The following is a 20,393-nucleotide window of genomic DNA, read 5'->3' on the forward strand; positions in this document are numbered from 1 at the left end:
ATTCTTGTTGGAGCAAAATCCCTTTGGTTAAGAATTATTACTGTAAGAGTTAATATTGACAGCTGTTTTAGTGATAGATTATCATTGGTGATAGATTATCAAAGTCCTTTGACAACAAATGAAATACTGAATTGAATTGACGGAACACTGAATCACATAAATCTAAACAAGGCATTTGGAGCAAATGACATTTCCTCAAAATTATTGAGATGCTCGGCAGAAAACACTACAATAAAACTATTCCACTGGGTACACAACATTTGTGGTACAGGAAAAATACTCTCAGATCGAGAAGAGTGTAATATCCAATGCTAAAGGTGGTAATTGCTGATAGATGAGACTATTATCGAACAATTGGTCTAATATGTCATAGTTGCAAAATACTGACACAAATTATTTACAGAAATATCAAAGAAAAAAAGACTAATGGAAGCTGAGCTCACGGAAGATCAGTTTCGATTCCAGACAAATGTCGGAACACATGACCCAAGATGGGCCCTCTCTCAGAAGGTACGTTTAACGATGGCAAACTTACATTTCTAGCATTCATTGATTTTGAGGAAAGATTTGACAATGTTGACTACAAGACACACTGAAATTCAGTAGGTAGCATGGATAAAATACAGGGACTGAAAGGTTATTTACCACTTCTATAAAAACCAGACTGTGATGGAAAGACATGAAGGGTTGTTGAGAAGGTAGGTAGAGAGTGTTGTCAATTCCTGACATTATTCAATTGTGCAGTGAGCAACCAGTCAAGGATACAAAGGAGAAATTTGCAAAGGAAATTTAAGTTAACAGAAAAATAAATAAAAACACAAAATATTGGAGAAGACAGTGTAATTCTGTCAGTAATAGCAAAAGCCTTACAGGAACAGTTGAACTGAATGGATGTCATGAAAAGAGGTTATAAATATCAACAGAAGTAAAATAAGGATAATGAAATGTATCTCAATTACACCAGATGATTCTGAGGGAATTAAGTTAGGAAATCAGGCATTAAAAGTAGTAGATGAGTTTTGTTATTGAGGCAGCAAAACAAGTGGAGGTGGCTGAAGTACAGGGAATAGAAAAAGCAGGGTGCATGAGCGAGAAAAACATTTCTGAAAACGAGGAACTAGTTTACATCGAACATAAATTTAAATGTTTGAAAGTATTTACATCAAGGGTAACCTTGTATAGAACTGAAACATAGGCTATAAACAGTTCAAACGAGAAGAAAATAGGTGCTTTTGACACGTGGTGCTTCAGAAGAATGCTGAAACTGCTGATGAGATATTGAGGAGGTACTGAATCCATTTGGGAAGTAACGATCTTTTTTTACAACCTGAATAAAAGCATGGATCATTTAATATGACGTCCTGAGGCATCAAGGAATCTTGATTTGGTAATGGGTGGTGGTGGTGGTGGTGGTGGTGTGTGTGTGTGTGTGTGTGTGTGTGTGTGTGTGTGTGTGTGTGTAGGTCAGGCAGGCAGGGAGAGACAGGGAGGGAGGGAGGGAGGGAGGGAGGGAGGGAGGGAGGTTGGTAGTGGTAGCAAGTGACTGGTATACTTTGGACCCATGAAAGAGGGCAATGTGTTCTCCATGGCAATTAGTGCATTCTGGGTGTACAATTTCTGGTTGGGGACAGCCTTAATTGGCATTGTCACTGCATTTGACACACAATGCACACAATGCCAGCACGTAACAATAGTTGGTGATACACTCAAAATGTTGGCATTTGCAATATTATTTTAAATGAAATAATAATACCTCTCCACCCGTGTTACTTCATAGGGCCTTGTTCCCGTGCTCCCTATTAAGGGAGTCATAGCTTTCCATCACTGAATTTTGCTAAGAAATTTAAAAAAAATTATACTTGATTCCTGCACAAGGGGGAAGGAATACGCAGGGCCCACCAGTGTGGAAAGGGAAGAGGAAGTATATTTTTCAAAACTTTTTATTGAGAGTTCTTAATTCTTTGTTGCAATCTTGGATGCTGTGCAGATTGCCCACATTCTCCCATGGCTTCAGCACATGATGCTGACTTTTTAAGGTTCTCATAGTAAGGACTTGTTCACCCTCATTGGCTGGTAGGGTGCCATGAGTGGGTCATGTGGTGCAGGCGCACATGAGAATGAGTGAAGGTGCTACTATCTCTTGCTTGCTGGTGGCTGGCCAGCTAACACATACCTCTTCTGCTCTCAAAAGCCACCCAAAACATTTTGGTCTCAGAGGCAACCTCTCTAGTCAGTGGTTTTCTTCCCCCTAGGTGGCCCTTTTATGGAATAAATCCTTCAGAGTTCTTTTTGGAAACTGGCCAACTTTTCACTTACTTAACCGCACCAATCTGGATACCCATTCCATGCCCAATCCTTCCAACGCATACATATCCAATGCCAAATGTTTCATGTGAAAATCTGTGATTTGACATTGCTGTGTGACACCTAAATATTGTATCTATAACCTAAAATGTCAATGTTTGGTCACTAATATTTACTGGACAATGTGATTAATTCTGGTGATTGTGCTACAAGTATTTTCACGTGCACTGTTCCTCTCATGAGTCTGTCACTGCATGTTATGGTACAGTGAAGTTCAACAAACACCATGTCTAACTAATGCTTGACTTTGTTCTCTTCTGAGTACATTTATCAAGGTGGATGTACATGTCTCTTTACCTGCACTAAATGTGATCTGTGGAACTGGAACTGGCCATCCACAACATTTTATTGCAAATAAAGTGAGAGGAAACACACTCAAATTTAGCTGTCATTTGCAATACATCACTCGGCACTACACTTTAGAGTATCAGTTTCTAGAACATCATTTCATTTCATCAAGCTCTGGAACATCATGATACATAAAACCAAATGCAACATCAAAAACAGGTGAGCAGTATGTCAAAACTTGATGCTCACGAAGCACTAATTCCACATATAAATGTAAGAGGGCTGTTTGTAAATTATTCTCTGATTGGCTATTTAAAGAAAAGAAAAAAATTAGATCATTTTTAATATAAAATTTGTACTCACCTGTTGACATTACTTCTCAACAGTCGCTACCAACACTCACATGGTGGTCATATATGACACAAGCTTCTTTATGCCTTCATCAAAGAATGGAGCTACCTGGTATTTCATTCCAGCCAGTTGTTGACAGCATTCCACAGTTCATCAACAATCACTGAGTGCTGTGCAGCCAGTTAGGCCTTCATCATTGAAAAGAGGTGTAAGCTGCTTGGCGTAAAAGATGTGTAAACTGCTTGGTGTCTAGTCTGGACTATAGAGAGAATGTCGAAAAACCTCCAGACAAAAATGTGAGTTTTCCTTCATTTAATCTGCAGTATGGGGTCAAACATTGTTGGTTCCTTTATTAATGATCTGATGCTTTTGGAGAATTTTAAGTCTCTCACAGTATTCTCATGCATTATCCTCACAAAATTGGTTGTGAAAATTCGTTTACAATACTAAGTAACTGTGGACATCATTATAGAATTTGACAGCATCTTCCAGAATTTTTGGTCTTATTGAGAGAATGAATGTGGATCCACTATTTGGACTATTCCTTAGTTCCAGGATTTATGTACCTCATCCATGTCTCATGCCAATCATGATTTTGTTCAGAATTGCCTCTCTGCATGGCACTATTGATAGAATGTCCAGGATGAACACACTGTTTCGGTTTTGTGGACATTTGTCAGATATTTTGATAGACACCTTGCATAAAATTTATGATAAACTAACCTCTCTCTGACGTTAATAAGGTTTGCTTTTCAAATCTGAGTCATTTCATCAGGAAGTTCAGAAACTGTGCACTAACATATTGCACACAAAATTCCATCAACATGCTGCACACGTTCATCACTCACATGTGAATGTCTTCCCTGACCATGATGATCATGCATATCTCTATGATCACCCCTGAAATTTCAGCACAACTCCTTCACAGCACCATCACTTACAACCCCATCACCATATACAAAACATAACTGACCATGAATCTCAGCAGAAAGTAAACGACAAGACATACCTTTCAACTGGCAGATATGCAATAACACCATTCATTTCAACTCCTTATTGCTTACAGATTGATGAACAGAACAGGGAGCTGACAATGTGCTTTTCAAAGTATGCCTTTGCAACCTGCAAGTGCCATGAAGCTAGAAGTGTTTGTTTACTTCCCATTGCCAATTAGAGATTAATTTATGACCAACCTTCATATTATGGATCATATTGCCTTGTAACATAGCTGCTTGTTGACAAAGCAATAAGTAATTTAAATAATCTGTATTTTGCATCCGATTTCCCATGAGACAATAGAAATCAGTACTTCTCAAAAACAAACATATGGTGTATAATGACATCCTTACCGTATACTGCCTGGTACGCTTCCTTCCGATGCTCCCTCCTGAAATATTTCATTATATTATTATGCAATGGATGAAAAATGTATGGCAGTAAACAGCACTCTACTACTATTTAGACTCAATTAATAAATATGAATTACACTGCCTACTTGTTATGTGCACTTAAATTATGTTGCAATTTTTAGAGGACACAGAATGCATGCAAAAAGTTTTTAAAAATTACTTCCATCACAGATACACACCAAAAATTTGAGTGGTACAGTACTTCATCACATCCACAGAGAAAAAAGTGCTCTCAAACTGTATATTAGATTCATGTCTGCTCACATATGCCTAAAGACGAATTTTATTGTCAATCAGTAATACATTCTCATGGAAAGCATCACACGTGGTAATTTAGAAGGACGTGCACACTATCACATTTATATTACCACATGAAATAGAGGGAGGCTACCAAACGTCCACTGGTTTTCAGAATGAAGCTTTCACTCTGTAGCGGTGTGTGTGTGTGTGTGTGTGTGTGTGTGTGTGTGTGTGTGTGAGTGCGCGCACACTCTGTTTTGAAACTTCTAGGCACAACTTGTACCAGACCATGGAACACAAGGGAAAAGTTTCAAGGCCCAGTCAAACATACTTTTTTAATCTGCAGGTAGCTTCCAGCTTATGCTTGCTCATCTTCCTGAAAATGTAAACTATTGTTTCAAATTTGATACACATACAGGGTGACAATTATTGAGCTATATGAAAAAACGTTAATTAGTTACCAACAATGGCATACAGACACCTTCTTCAGCATGTAAACGTCATTACAGATATTCGGATTCAGGTTATGACATGTTCAATATCTCTGCCATCCTTGGCGATGCTGTGGCGCAGACGAATTGAAAAATTTTGCATGACCCACTGAAGTGTTGGAACATCAGTGTTGTTAATGACCTCCAGAATGGTAGTTTTAAGCTCAGCAATTGTTTTGGGATAATTGCTTAATGGCATTTTCTCAGAATCAAATTGGGGTAACAAACCAAATAAATCTTAACCACAATATTAGTCTGTAAAGAGCCAGTAGTGACCACAGATCCATTGTACCAAATTTACCAGAAAATAGCCTTTCAAATTGATTCAAGCAATATGTATCAACAACATATCAAAATCCACATCTGCACTGCACAAAATTCTTAATAGCCATGGCATGGAAACCACTGAAATCCATGTTGAAAAAGGTATCCTCTTCTACTGATCAGGTGCTCATAGCTCTTAAGACAAGCATTTCAGAGCCCATGTTTCTGGACTCTTTTTCTTGTTTTGGTGCAAGGAACCTGTTCTCAGAACCTGTGTAGGAAATTTAGTTACACATAGTACATCAGCATTATTGTACATTATCACAAAAAAGAAGAGGGAGAAGAAGAAAATTGAGAAAAAACTGAATGCAAGGCTATAGATGAAGTGAGAAAGAAATTAAGCTTGTCAACAGCAAGCATTGTAAGTAAACAGAATAAGTTTGTTTCTAAAAAAGATACACAGCACATTTGTCATCCAGATATTTTCATTGCAATACAGATACAGAAATGAACAGGTGTAAGAAACCCAAAGAAATGCAGTTTCTCTGCAATGTGCAGCTGGAGAGAATAGCTCTCTTACATGAAAATGCAGCTAGCTCCTGATTACTTGGGTGCAGAGTAATTATGCAAAATTTTTGAAAAGGTAACATACAAAGCCTGAATTATTCTTTTTTAATTAGAATGAATATTTTCCAACAGAATACTGATTTCCAGTTGTGAGCAAGTGGACCACAAAAAATTTCCACAAACTGTCCAATAGTAATGGTTGTGAGCCAGGATTCTATCAATTAAGTGATACAGATCTAGTGAACAAAGTGAGTTTGGTATGAAGTGAGTGAAAATGAGCCTTTTGAAGACATGCTGAGCGTTAAGGGAAGAGATTTTTTTGACTATACCTATGTTTTCACACTATGGAAAATGAGAACCATAAACAGGAAAAAAGTGAACAAAACCATGGAATGTAGACTATTTCTCACAAGTGAATTGAAAGCCAGTGACAGAGTACACAGTGTGTTTGAAGAGTAACTTTGTGGATTAGTTGTCCATTTTCAGTGAGAAATGCTTCAGTTAAAAGTTTAATGTGACAAATATCATGCTTTGTAAATGTAGTGAATAGTAGTTTGTAGTATAGTCATAAGCATTTTGGTCCCCATTAATCCAGATTATTGGAAGCTTGCTGTAATTAGAAAATATCCTAGAATACCCTACAAAAGTCTGTCACTGGATTTGGGGTTAATCCTTTACAATAGAGGAGACACTGTTCATTTTTTTTTTTTTAGGCTAAGCAATCTCTAGAGTTCGTCAATATTAACAGTATAACTGATGTAGAATGCACATTTATAAGTTTGAAACCAAAACAAAGTCCCATATTAATTCAACAGCAGTTAGTCTATTTCAACAGTTCTAGACTTATGCAATGCTGTGCAGCAAATAACTTACTAACACATGGCAGACATATTATTTAAGATTGGAAAAAAAAACCTGTCACTGAAATGTCTCGATCCCACATTAATATGAAAATATGAATGATAAAGCAATGCACTTCCCACACCAACCAGACATTCTATAAATATGTAACAGCATTGTTTGGACAGTTGAGACTGCAGTCACTACAGATAAGCACTGTGAATGGACATCAGCAATGTTTCAGCAAAAACCATAATGAAGAAAGCTGGCAAGAGTTGGATTTAGGATAAAAATGTGAATTTAATTAGTTTGTATGAGGAAAGGCCACTATTATGGAGTGTACAGCTATTGGACTACATGAACTGAGATAAGAAGCGAAGTTTTTGGCTCAAATTTTTACACTGTATAACACCTCCACAGAAGTACCGGAATATCAACAATCTAAAGAAACAGAACAAGTAGTTCTATAACACAGAAACAAGTGAAGTTATGTTCAAAAGAAATTATTTTGGAAGTCTGAAAAATGACATTTACCTTCAAGTAATATAGCTGTATTTACAACTTTATATAACATGGCGGTATTTGTTGATTATAAAGGGTGCTGAAGAACAGACATTCAGGAATTTATGAGTGGTTTCCTAAATATATGCAAGAAAAAAATTCAAATAAATGGGTGTCTGGAAATGCTTTATTTATCTGACATCCACCTTATTTGGCCTTTGAAGAAGTATGGGTATTTGATGAAATCTTATGCAAATTTATTTCATCATAATTGTCACTTTACCACATATTAAGAGTGTAAGCACACCTGTATTTTCTTTGGCACTGAAAGTATAAAAATGCAGCTGCAGACTCGCATCTTCCATAAGAACCTCTTCCTTCACATGTAGAACTACAATGGAAAAATCTCACAGAGGGAGATCTCTGAGCCCTCACAGACACTCAATCTCCTGTGCATAAATGCTTCTGACATCTGCTCTTGCAAAATTCTCAGGCATTTACACAAAGTACTTGCAAGTGACTATTAGACAAAAATTACCAACGAAAATTTACCCCTACTGTAAATAATTCTGTAAGTACTAACTGTGAGCACCAAACTGTTTGAGGGGGAAAAAAAAAAAAAAAGAAAACCATGTGTGTATCCCAGTCTTCCATTATTTTCACTGAGCAATCTTTGTTTCATTAAATACATCTACAATTAAAGAAGTCTGGAAATGCTTGTAATATTTCTCTCTGTTTTTAGTTGTTGCACAATCTGCCACCTTGTTAGATAAAAAGTAGTGTCTACCCAATGTAAGTTTTTATTTTGTATTCCTGATTCTCACTATTTTTAATTATTTATTTTGCCACAAGTACACCACCTGTTCACACAGTATCCTCCTGAACACATTTAAAAAATGCTTTCACTTAATTAACCACTATTTGTCATGTTCCTATTACCCTGTACTCAACTTCTCTTACAATGGTATCTATTGCTGATTGAATAAGTACCAGTGTTGCACAAGTGCTTTCTACATCAGTCCATATCAGCCTCATTCTACATGTTTCTGGGCTTATTGCTTAATTTAATCAAGCATAAATCCCCTTCCCTGCATAAATTCTCAAAATCAGTTATGATTCCCTGCCCAAAGCCTCCTTTTCTCCAGCTTTGTGCACATTATATGACATTAAATATACTTTTACATAACTGATGTCATAAGATGCATAAAACATCAATATTTCTACAACTGCTGGTTACACTTGGCAACACTGTATTACATTAACACTTAGCAAATCACTTCTGTCTTGTATTAGTTTCACTGCAGTAATGAATGTATCAACTTGCTTATGGAAGAGACCACACAGCATGAGGGAAGAAGAGAGAGGTAGCCTCCCAGAACTGACTGGATATGGTGAAACATGTTGCTCATAGTGCGAAATGAGAGATTACTGCATGGCTACCGGAAAAATGTATGTTACTGAAGGAATAATTCAGCTGAAAGTAGAAGAAAGTATTGAAAAACTAGTTTATAAAGGAAACAATCTTTAGTAACTGCATACTTAATGTTGAAAAAGTAGTCCATATTTTGAGACATGGTAGAATGGACTAAAACACACCAAAAATGTCCAGTAAACATGAACTCTTTAATGTATACCTTAAGAGCTATGAGCACTTTTTCACCTTGCAGATGTGAAACACACATCTTCTCGTAAATTCTACGATCAGTCAAATTTTAATCATTCTGACACAGAAAAACATGGACCACAGTATAATTAATGAGAAACATCACAGAATAAAATGCCTCAATTAGTTAATATAGTAACACCTTTGAGGATTTGACAAATTATCAAATTTCTTTAAGGCAATTTAGACTAAATAAGTTGTGGAAGTGAAATTCAATCCCAACAATTTTAGACCAGTTGAACAATTAGACAGCAGATTAACAAAACCTATCTGTTTGAAGCAACTGAATCACCCATTGCTCTTTGGCTGGTTTCACCTATCACTGCTACTACTCCCCACATTCATCCAGGCATTCACCCCAATAATGTGTGTCCTCCACTCCAGCAGATTTTTAGCAGTGCAATATGTCCCACGGATGTACTTGCCAAGCTGGATGAATCTCTGTGATCATAGGTTCTCAGGACGATGATGATGATAATAATAATAATAATAATAATAATAATAATAATAATAATAATAATAACAATAATATAGTTGCATGTTTTCCTATATCGACATCGGCATTCTGTGTTTTCTGTACAGCTTTCCATCCTCATTATGTTCGTTGACAATGTTATAAGACTTTTTGAAAGTTGCTTTTATTTAGCACAATCATTTCTCATTTTGTTTCAACACACTATTGATTCCTTGCTACTTCCACTTCAAAAGTCTGAATTCATAATACAAAATTACAGCTGAGAGTGTTGATTCTGAGAACAGTTAAGTAGTCAATGAAATTCTGAACACTGACTCACATTGGCATCCCAATGTAGTGTTCAGCTATGTTATAAAGCAACATCAGTTTCACATATGACTCCTCACCAGTAACTTCTATCTAATAGAAAATAAATCTAGGATTATGAAGTAGAACCGGTCAGCAGATGTGGTTAAATAGTCCACCAGCACACTAGTTAGAGCTACTACACACTGACTGGTTGATTAAAACATTGAGCAGTTTTACTTAGTCACTCCAGATTTCTTTTTCATTAAATGAAATTTATTTGGAACAATTCATACACAAAGCTGATACCAAAATAAGTCATATATTTAAAAAAATCATACAACTGGGAAGATATAAAATACTAAAACTGCATTTAAAATTACATTGTTCTAATGTTCGTGTAGTGTGCTGAATACATATCACCTGAAATGTTATACTCCTCTTAGCAATAAAATGCTTCAATGGGATAGGAAGTACTTGGATAACTGTGTATTGCTTTCCACAATATTTGAATTAAGTGCAGGGAATCAAAAATAGTGTAGATAAAATATATTGAGATGTATGGCAAATTTTATTTTATTTATACTAATTAAAAAAATTGGTGTAGCAGCATTTGTAATTTATAAATGTTTTATGTCTATGATGATTTTTGGTAATTAAGAATTATTTGACAATATAAAAACTCAAAGAGAATGCATTACAGCACTATAAATTATCTATAATTACTATTGTTCAACCAAAAAACCACAATTTCATTTAAAAAATAAAATTTGACACCCATGTCTAGGTGGTTAATACAGACATGATGACAATGTCTGCTATTTTATGCAGACATAGTGATTATCTGTCAAAGTAAAAATAGATTTGAGACCTGAGTTTCTCCCAGCATACACAATGTTCAGGTAACTTATAGTAATGCAGCAGGGTGATGAAAACAACCAATATTTTGATATGAGCACATCCTGAAAGTTTCAAAGCAAAACTGCAGCAAGTGAGAGCTGTGAATCTTGGTTTTCAGAGAAACTCTGGACACACACACACACACACACACACACACACACACACACACACTCTGTCAACACCAGTGCCATCGCAAACCACAGATGATCAATATCATAAGTTAATGATGGTGAAACTAATAATCAATGGGCGAGGTAGCATAAACTCTGGCCCTCTGTTTTTTTTGACAAAGGAGGGAGCAGATTCCATGCAGAATTTAAATGAAAACCACAATCGCCATTTATCTTTATTTACTCTAGTAAGTTTTGATGTGCGCTCTCTCTTCACTCATGTTCTTCTGTCTGATTCATTACAGATGACTGAGGTTACGTTTGGTGCTGAATTAACACACCTTTTTTTACATGAATTGACTTCCTCTTACTCTTTATTCAATGACCAGTACTGTGAGCAGACAGATGGAGTTGTGATGGCAAGCCTATTCTCACCTATTATTACCAATTTGTTTATGCAATATTTAGAGAACAGACTTTGAAGACTGCAGATTTCAAAAACTTTTTTTCTTATTGGGTATGCAGACAATGCTTCTGTTGTTTGGCTTCACAGAAGTGGGAATTTGAATGACGTTTTTGAAAACCTGAATTTAATCCACCTGAATGTCTGTCTCATGAAGGAGGTGGAAAAGGATGGCTGTCTTCCCTTCCTTGATGTGCTGGTCAGGAGGAAGGTGCATGGTATGTTGGGGACATTTTGTTTATAGGAAGCATATTCACACTGACTTGCATCTAAAGGCTGATAGTTGTCACCATCTGGCTCAACGCAAAGGGGTAGTTCGTAAATTGGTTCACAGTGCCCATGTCATATCTGACCCTGAGATTTAGCTCATCTCAAAGTCACCTTTTGGATGAGATGTGAGTTGCACTACTGACAAAGTGTATTGTGTGAGTGATGATAATACAGGATGATTCAAAAAGAATACCACAACTTTAGGAATTTAAAACTCTGCAACGACAAAAGGCAGAGCTAAGCACTATCTGTCAGCGAATTAAGGGAGCTATAAAGTTTCATTTAGTTGTACATTTGTTCGCTTGAGGTGCTGTTGACTAGGCGTCAGCGTCAGTTGATGCTAAGATGGCGACCGCTCAACAGAAAGCTTCTTGTGTTATTGAGTACGGCAGAAGTGAATCGATGACAGTTATGGGGGTATGTTAAGGATATGGTGTTTCGGCCACTTCTCCCAGCCACCATTGATGATTTGAAACGAGAAATAACAGCAGCTATCCAAACTGTTACACCTGATATGCTACAGAGAGTGTGGAACGAGTTGGAGTATCGGGTTGATATTGCTCGTGTGTCTGGAGGGGGCCATATTGAACATCTCTGAACTTGTTTTTGAGTGAAAAAAAAACCTTTTTAAATACTCTTTGTAATGATGTATAACACAAGGTTATATTATGTTTCTTTCATTAAATACACATTTTTAAAGTTGTGGTATTCTTTTTGAATCATCCTGTATTATGGTGGCCCTATAGCCTATGGCCTTTTTGCCTTATGCAGGGAGCATTTCCTACAGAATTCGTTGTACTGTGTGAAAATAAGACGTGAAGTATGTTTTTGATCTCTTTCTAAGACCAGGGCCATAAGGGTTGGTTCTGGTTGTATAATGTGAGTGTCTTCATTATTCCTTGCAGTTGTAGCATGTCATATATTGGTCAGATTATCAGTACTATGGAGGACCAATATACTGAGCGTAAGTGGCACATACCCTTTAAAAAGCCAAGCAAATCTGCCACTGCAGGACACTGTCTTGGCTCTGGTCATCCTATTGGATATTACAAAACAGAGTTTCTAGCATGCAATCGAGTCATTGGGAGAGTGTTATTAGGGAAGCTGTTGGAATTAAATTAGCAAGTAACCTTATAAATAGAGATAGATGATATGTTTAAATTCTGCATGGAATCTTGCTCTCTCCCTTCACAAAAAGAAAAAACGAGTTTATGCAAACAGACCCACTGATTGTTAATTTCACTCAATAACATCTGACACTGGTCATCTTTGGTTTGTAATGGTGCCAGTGTTTACAGTGTGTGTGTGTGTGTGTGTGTGTGTGTGTGTGTGTGTGTGTGTGTGTGTGTGTTTGCTTTCTGCAGTTTTGATTTGAAAATGCAGATTGTGCCCCTGTTGAAATATCAGTGGTTGTCAATGACATCACCTGCTTACATTCCTGTTAGTTATTATGATAAAAATGGATTATTAATATCCTATGCATATCAAATGGTATCTTAAGTGATACATATACTTCATCATATGTATGTGATTCAAGGTAGCATTTCTAACCCAGGACTATGGAAGCCAGTTGTTTGATATTCCCTCACTCCCCATTCAATGGGACAAATTCAGAGGCTTCAGTTTAATTGTGATGAGAGCTCTGTTCTCATAAAACAACCCCATGAGCAACACTATTATCAAGTAGTAACAGTGAAGTAGTGTAGTTTGATCTACACCTATTCCACTAAATACGAGTTCTATAATCGTCAGATAATTTATGAGAATATTATTTGTTACATGGTGATATCAATTAGCAGAGACCAGGAAAAATATAAAAGATGAACTATTTAATATGCCTGAGAAAGATGATTTTCGTTCAGCAGCTATTGCATGCAGGTGCTGGACAATTATTTGGCTTCCAAATTTCCAACCAGCTTTCTCAAAGTAATACCTGCAACTCAAACATGTGCAATGTGTCTTCCTTGTTGAAGCACACTCTGTACAATCATAATCAAGGTGTGACTACAAAGAAATCTCACAGATCTCCATGAAATATGGTTTTTCAGTTGATCTTTGGTAACCTGTTTAGCATATTTATTGGTTTGGATCACCATAAAATCTGACTGCACAGACATGGTAATTTTCCCACATCAAAGGTCATACTGACTTGGTAAACTTGTTATACTAGTCCATTATTCAGAAAACTAACTAACTAACTAACTCTCTCTCTCTCTCTCTCTCTACCACAATGCATTAAAAAAACCTTCACAATTCAGAAGCATCTTAGTAGGCTGTTCATTGTGGAAAGTATTGTATCATTTGTAGCAAAACTAGTCCAGCTTAATACAGTATCTGAGCTTTCATCCTGAACAAAATATGCTGATTATATGTCACAACAGATTACTTACGTTGAAGACACCCAAAGTCTGAAAAGTTGTCCCTAAATGATTAATTTTTGCTTTCTAAGGAATGAAATAAATTTATACATGGTGTTTTTAATGTGGAAATGTCTGCTGCTGGTTGCTTGAAGAATGGGCATAATATCAAAAGTAGAGTATAATCTCTTTAGCTCATCTTGAAACAGACAAAAATTTTCTGCATTTTCAGACCAACTACCTGATTGACCTGCACACACTGTTTTTCCTAGTGAAGCTACAGAGAAGCCTACAACCTGTAAACTTTCTTTTTGGTTTCAAAAGATGTTATTATGGTGGGTTTCCTCCATTGGAAGAAAAAAGTTGGTAACCACTTTCATTAAAAATCAAATATATCTTGTTACATATACAAACTGCTGCCATCTGAATTACTGGAAGTAGTACTTACCTGCGGCAGCATATGGATGTTCTCTAAAATCCAGGAAGGAAGAAAACAAAGGAGCTTAAGATCAAAAAGTTGGCACTGTAGTAACTATTGCTTCTCAGCACCAGTTCAATAGTTGTGGGAGTTCTGTCTTTGTTGGGGCTGGCAGTCATATGAGGAAAAGACTCTGTTACAGTTAACCTGACACACTGATATGTTGTTTGGACACATGTCTGTCTCAACAAAGCAATTACATGGATATGCTAGGAGGTAGATGTAGCTAAAATAATTCCAAAGATTATATTTGTTTTGGACTATTGCCAATAAATAACTATAAAGGATACAAAATATTTGATATCAACAGAAAGTTCTCTCAACAACAAAATGTCAGAAGCATCTTCCAATGCACAGTTTCCTGCAACTGAGCTGCTAGTTCCATTTCAAAAGGAGCAGAAAGTGATTGCATTAGGTGCAGAGTCGACACATTTTTCATATCAAATGCCACTCAACATAGGGGGAAAATACAAAGTACTTGAAAAAACATTGTTTAATGGTATCAGGGATTCATCTTATGGAGCAGAATCAGTTTTCACGTTTTTAACAACCATTTTTTTCTGTGGAAGGCTCAGAGAGAGCTTTGGTTGGCTATTTTTGATTGCTTTGTTCACCACATTTGCACGTGACACATTACATTCCCTCCTTTTCTTGACTAAATGCTAAATATTTGCTTAAGTCAAGATTTTTTTTTTAATTTTCAGAACTTTAACATGAACATATCAAAGGCTTGTTATTTTCATGGAATGTGAGACATAAAAATTGATCTGTTAAAGTTCTTCCAAAGGAAGCTGTAACAAGTTTCTACTGACATGGGAATGGAGGTGGGGGGAGGGGATGGAACAAAGAACAAAAGCTGACTTTACTATTAACCATATTTCTAAATATTTCCAAGACTTGGATGTGTGTCCACATCCAAATATCTGTCGGCAACAGTCTCAAAAATTATACCTTGCCACTTTGTATTTCATCTCATTAATATGGAACACCAGAACATGGGAAACATAATTTTATATTATGGTTGATTTTTATAACATTATTTGCCAACTTTGGGGCTATTTTGCCAATTTTAGGGCTACTTTTTTAGAATTTTCATATAATTCCTGTAGGCAAAGTGAAATGTTCAGTACCATCAAAAAAAAGTTGTTTGCTCAAAAGTATTGATTTTTTCAATTTAACACACTTTAGTGCATCCTCTACAAGCTACAATTGATAATAAATCTGTCATTAAAGCAGTGGACATCTTGCCTAGAAGAAGGTACTTCTTGTTGTTTATAGAGAAATAACATGGGCTGACAAGAGACCTCTTGTCATTAATGCACTTGGCTAACATGCATCACCTTGAAAACTAATCTCTCATGAATGCCAGCAGCAAATGAGGTGGTCTCTTTCATCAGAAGAAAGTTTCCTGATAACAATAATGTCTGCCCTAAATACAGGTACATATTCCTTCATATGTTTACAAGCCAACAATATTGCTGATATTCAAACTCTTGCTCTGTATATTTCTTTTTAAGAGTTACTTATTATTAATGGTTATTTATTTTAAACATTTACCATACTGCATTTCACATTTGTAAACAAGTGTTGGTAACCATGCAAATGAATGCAAATCGATTAGTGCAGCAACACAACTAGCTATGTTTGTTTCTGACCTGTTGAGTGATTAGTTAAAATTTAAAGTCATTACAAAGTATTGCTTGTCTACCTATGATTGACTGATTTCAGTCTAGTAGAAATGATCAAAGACTGAGTTTTAAATATATTAAATATGACAGGTTTTGATAACTACAATATCAGTGATGATGATGTGTGTGCAGATTATTTTTGAGAAAGATCTTTAAGCATGACAAATGATGTGAATATGAAGAGTCAGTTAATCTTTCAAAAACTTCTTTGTTAAAAAACATTTCAAATGTGGATAACTCTCCAAAAATGAATGTGGGAAAAACCTGGCTGTAACTAATAATTGTACTGATTGTAGACAGTTCTAATGTTGAGAACTATCATAACCTTCTAGAGAATTTTCTAGAAACTGGCTGCAGATGTAAAGAAAATGGTTGTTACTTATTCCAGCTAATGACTTTTAGCAAGTGTGCTATTAATGCTCAAAAACTGGTCGTTGACATGATAATGCTAATACACTAAATGAAGTGACTTAAGGTCAACTTCGCTGTCTGATCAGAGATTCTACATCAACATTTAGTTAGGAAAAAAAAAGAAAAAAGAAAAAAAAAAACAAAAAACAGGAAAGTTAAAATGTAGTATGGTCTTTAAAACCACCTACATGGTCACCAGATCAAAATTAAAAGTTCAAAACATCTTAGTAAAGTGTGTAACACTACAGGATTGATTGATTGGAAAAGAACATGAAAAAAGCAAGGAAACTAAAAAATACTGGAATATCTTTTATTCTGACACTAAATTTCTACATAATTTCTGAACAATTGCACAGAAAGCATGCTATTATATTCCCTGTCAGAAGGAACACAGTACTCTACACATGTTTAAAACTACTACCTTCAAATGTCATATGAAACTTACATAGCATCTTTTATATGTGACATGTTACAAAAACCTGTACATTCAAACACATTTGGAGGGAACTTTGCCCTGATATATTAGTTATGAAACTCTGACCAGTTTTATGTGCTTTATGCCAGAAACATTTTACATCTGAGGCAGAAATAACTTTTGTTTATGAACAAACAACATTGCAAATGACTGAAAAATTGAGATGCCATCTACAGATTGTTTCTGGGGAGAGAATTTATTATACCACCACCATAAATAAAACTAGAGAAAACTTTGCAAATGGTGATAAAACTTACTTGCAGTACAATTTCAATATGACACAAGTGCACATACCAAACAACCGTTTGTAACCAAACCCTATTTATTTTAATGTCAGTTAAAAGTTGGTATTTTGGGTGTTAAGTGTGAAATCCCAAATAAATTATCTCATTACTGAGAGCGGCATTACAACTAAGGAACTTTTTCATCATCATTTAGAAAAAAAAAAACATTTATGAGAAAAAAATGTTTATTCACCTTGAGAATTATGTTGGGCTAAACAAAACAATATATTGATGGGGTACTTGGCATGGCAGATTTACCAAAAGAAAAACAAGGAAACTATTGTGTCATTCATGCCAGTCGGAACACAAAATTTGCTTTTGACTGGGCCAACAAAAGTTCAAAGTAACTTATGTCTCCTCTTTGTCGGACTTTGTTGACTGCATCAAAAAACAATAACAACAACTGATGTTAATTCTGCTGTGATGGTTGGAAATGAACAAAATGAAGTTCTTGTGAAAACACATGAGTGGTTACATTTTTTCACTACAATGGTACCAAGAAAGTGTCCCATTATAACTCAGTACAACCACTTTGAGTTCAATGCAGTGAACAAAAGTGAAGTATATAGCAAAATCAACACTGCAGGGCATGTGTTTTTGCAACGGTAATTCCCATCAGAAGATCCACCTCCCAGATTTCCCAATGAAGTGACTCCGGAAGAAACGACAATGATACATCGGGACTACCTCTTCGAAAACATCAGACCATACTGCAAAGACAAATTCAAAGACATTTTGTGTCCTCAAGTTGACCTTTACATTGTTACTGAAACCTGTTATTGATTCTGACCCTGATAATTCCCAAGATGTCTCTGGACCCTCAAAGAAGCATTGAAAATGGTCAATTTAAGGTGTCAAGCTGAAGAGTTGTGAAACATTTTTATACTGTTTAAAAGAGGACATTTAGAGCTGCATTTTGGCATAAAATTGTTTTCTTAACTGTAAAATATGGAGGTTTTGTTTTACTTTGAACTTTTGAAAGCATTTTCCACAAAATGACCATTTTCATTTAACAAACTTTAAATGTCTGTAAGTAAAACAAAAAGAAATTAAGGTATGACTGTTACACCAAATTATTTACAATTTAATGCTTAATCTGACAATATAAATAACTCAAAATTGAAAATCTCCAAGAAGAGGTCCCTTTTTGTCTTCGACCTCACATGTTGGGAGTACAGTCTAGTGACATCTGATTTCTTGTGTGGCCCAAGGTCTATGTAATGTTAAAAGCTGATAACTTGGTTGCAAGTTGATAAGAGCAATGAATGATATTCTCCAAGCTGTCAGTTATACTATTTATGCAGCACAATTTCATTTCTCATATTTGATAACTGTGATGTTTATATCTCACATATTCTGTGCTGTGTTTGGATGACAAGAGGCAAACTAAGTGGACAACATGGTGATTTGCATCTTTAAAAATTAAAGTGCCACATTTGGCAGTTTTCATGTCTATAAATACTTGTCTATATATACTTGTGTTTCCTGAAGATGTGCACATGTTTCAACTGGAAATACTGTGAGGAACATTTCTGTGCTAACAGAACGATCCACAAAAAGATGTTGACTATAGAGTTCTTTTTAAGCAGTATCTATTAGTGACCTGTTTGAACAAGACATTATATGGCAAAATGTTCTGTGCTGGGAGTCGAAACAAATATGAATCCTTACAGCTGAAAACCACAGAGAAGTATTAAAAAACATAACCATTTGTGTCTTGTAGTTTGGTGTGTACACGCCACAACTTGAAATGACATGATGGACTCTTTTGTGCCAGACTAGGATTTGAACCAGGACATGCACTATTTGGGAAGACCTGGAGTTCAGAGTCTTAGGGAAAGAAAGAACAGTAGAACTAATACATCTGAAAACATTCAAACCCAATGAAAGAAGAGATCTGAGATTTGATTCCAGTCCAGCACCAATATTGTCAACATCTCATATTGATATACAGCAAGAGATAAGTGCCTTGGAACCTTAGATGAACACTGACTCATTAAAATAAACAAACAATAAATAATTAGGTAAATAAACCTCTTGTGGAAGGAAGCTTACTGGTGACAGAGTCTCAACCTGGTATGATATCCACTCTCTCTCTCGCGCCCCAATCTACACTGACTCTCCTCCAGCAGGTAGCAAATAGATATCACATTTAATGTGGATATCATACTACAGAGCAAACTAAATTGTTCAACTGGAGTTACCAGATATGAAGAGTGTCTGTTTGTGATTGCTAACAATGGTTGCCTGATGTGTGAATCGAACCCAGACCTTTGGCATATACAGCTAGAATTATTCCAATAGACAACCAACATTCATAGAGCATTGCTTTATGACTGAATCATAAAGAAGGATGTGCCACACTGAAAGGATTTTGATTTGCAGGAGGTTCATTACGACCTGTTCCAAACATCCATTTCATGGTCCATCCACACAATATTCATTAGGTTCCTCGACTACCCAGTACGTGCTTTTGGATTTACTTTGTAATCACTGTTATAAAATCGCATAACAGACAGCTACACAAATTGGCAACAAGGTAGGAAACGGACATTTCTGCTGCTGTACAGATGCATGTATTTATGGTTTACTGATAAATATGGCATAGTGTAAAGCCAAAGGCTAGATATTGAGCCCAACAATCTTTTTTGTTTCTAAACCGCATTTTCTCACACAGAGGATTCATTGTGATGATCATATAACTCTGTAATCCATCAGGAAAAAAAAAAAAAAACCTAAAAACTTTATAATTGTGAGTATGACCCACCCTATGAGGGTTCTGTACAAAATCAAATTACTATGATGATGATGATGATGATGATGATGATGATAATATTGGGTGACTCAATGACCCAGTGCAAGTCTTTCTATTGGACATCACTTAGGGAGCTTGTGTGTCCCTAAACTAAACCAGTCACCCAGTTGGGCAATTGAGAGTTACAGTTTAATGTGGAATCCAAACTCTTTATGTCTTTGATATACGAAGGCTAGCTTAAAAAGAAGACTGAAAAATTGGTGATCCAGCTGAGAATCAATCCTATGACTTCAGTTTCCATGCACATGCCTTACCACAAGACCATGAGGACTGATATGTAAACAGAGTATTCATTTATACGATGTGTTGAGCGAGTTTTTGAGTATCAAAATGTGTGATACATATGGCAATATCTTCTGATTGCTTTGACTTAGTACCTTAAATTTTTTTCACTGCCAAGGTAC

At 35.9% G+C, this 20,393-nt stretch overlaps 1 protein-coding gene across 1 annotated transcript in view; it reads right to left on the reverse strand.

The window, feature by feature from the left end:
- Nucleotides 1-20,393, reverse strand: part of LOC124720478 (zinc finger protein 596-like) — a 109,830-nt gene that overhangs the window by 25,135 nt on the left and 64,302 nt on the right. The window contains exon 7 of the mRNA XM_047245838.1: nucleotides 4,353-4,390. Within this exon, the coding sequence (XP_047101794.1) occupies nucleotides 4,353-4,390 (38 nt within the window). The remainder of the gene's footprint in view (nucleotides 1-4,352; nucleotides 4,391-20,393) is intronic.

This window comes from Schistocerca piceifrons, chromosome 11 (assembly GCF_021461385.2).
Source record: "Schistocerca piceifrons isolate TAMUIC-IGC-003096 chromosome 11, iqSchPice1.1, whole genome shotgun sequence".
NCBI lineage: Eukaryota > Metazoa > Arthropoda > Insecta > Orthoptera > Acrididae > Schistocerca > Schistocerca piceifrons.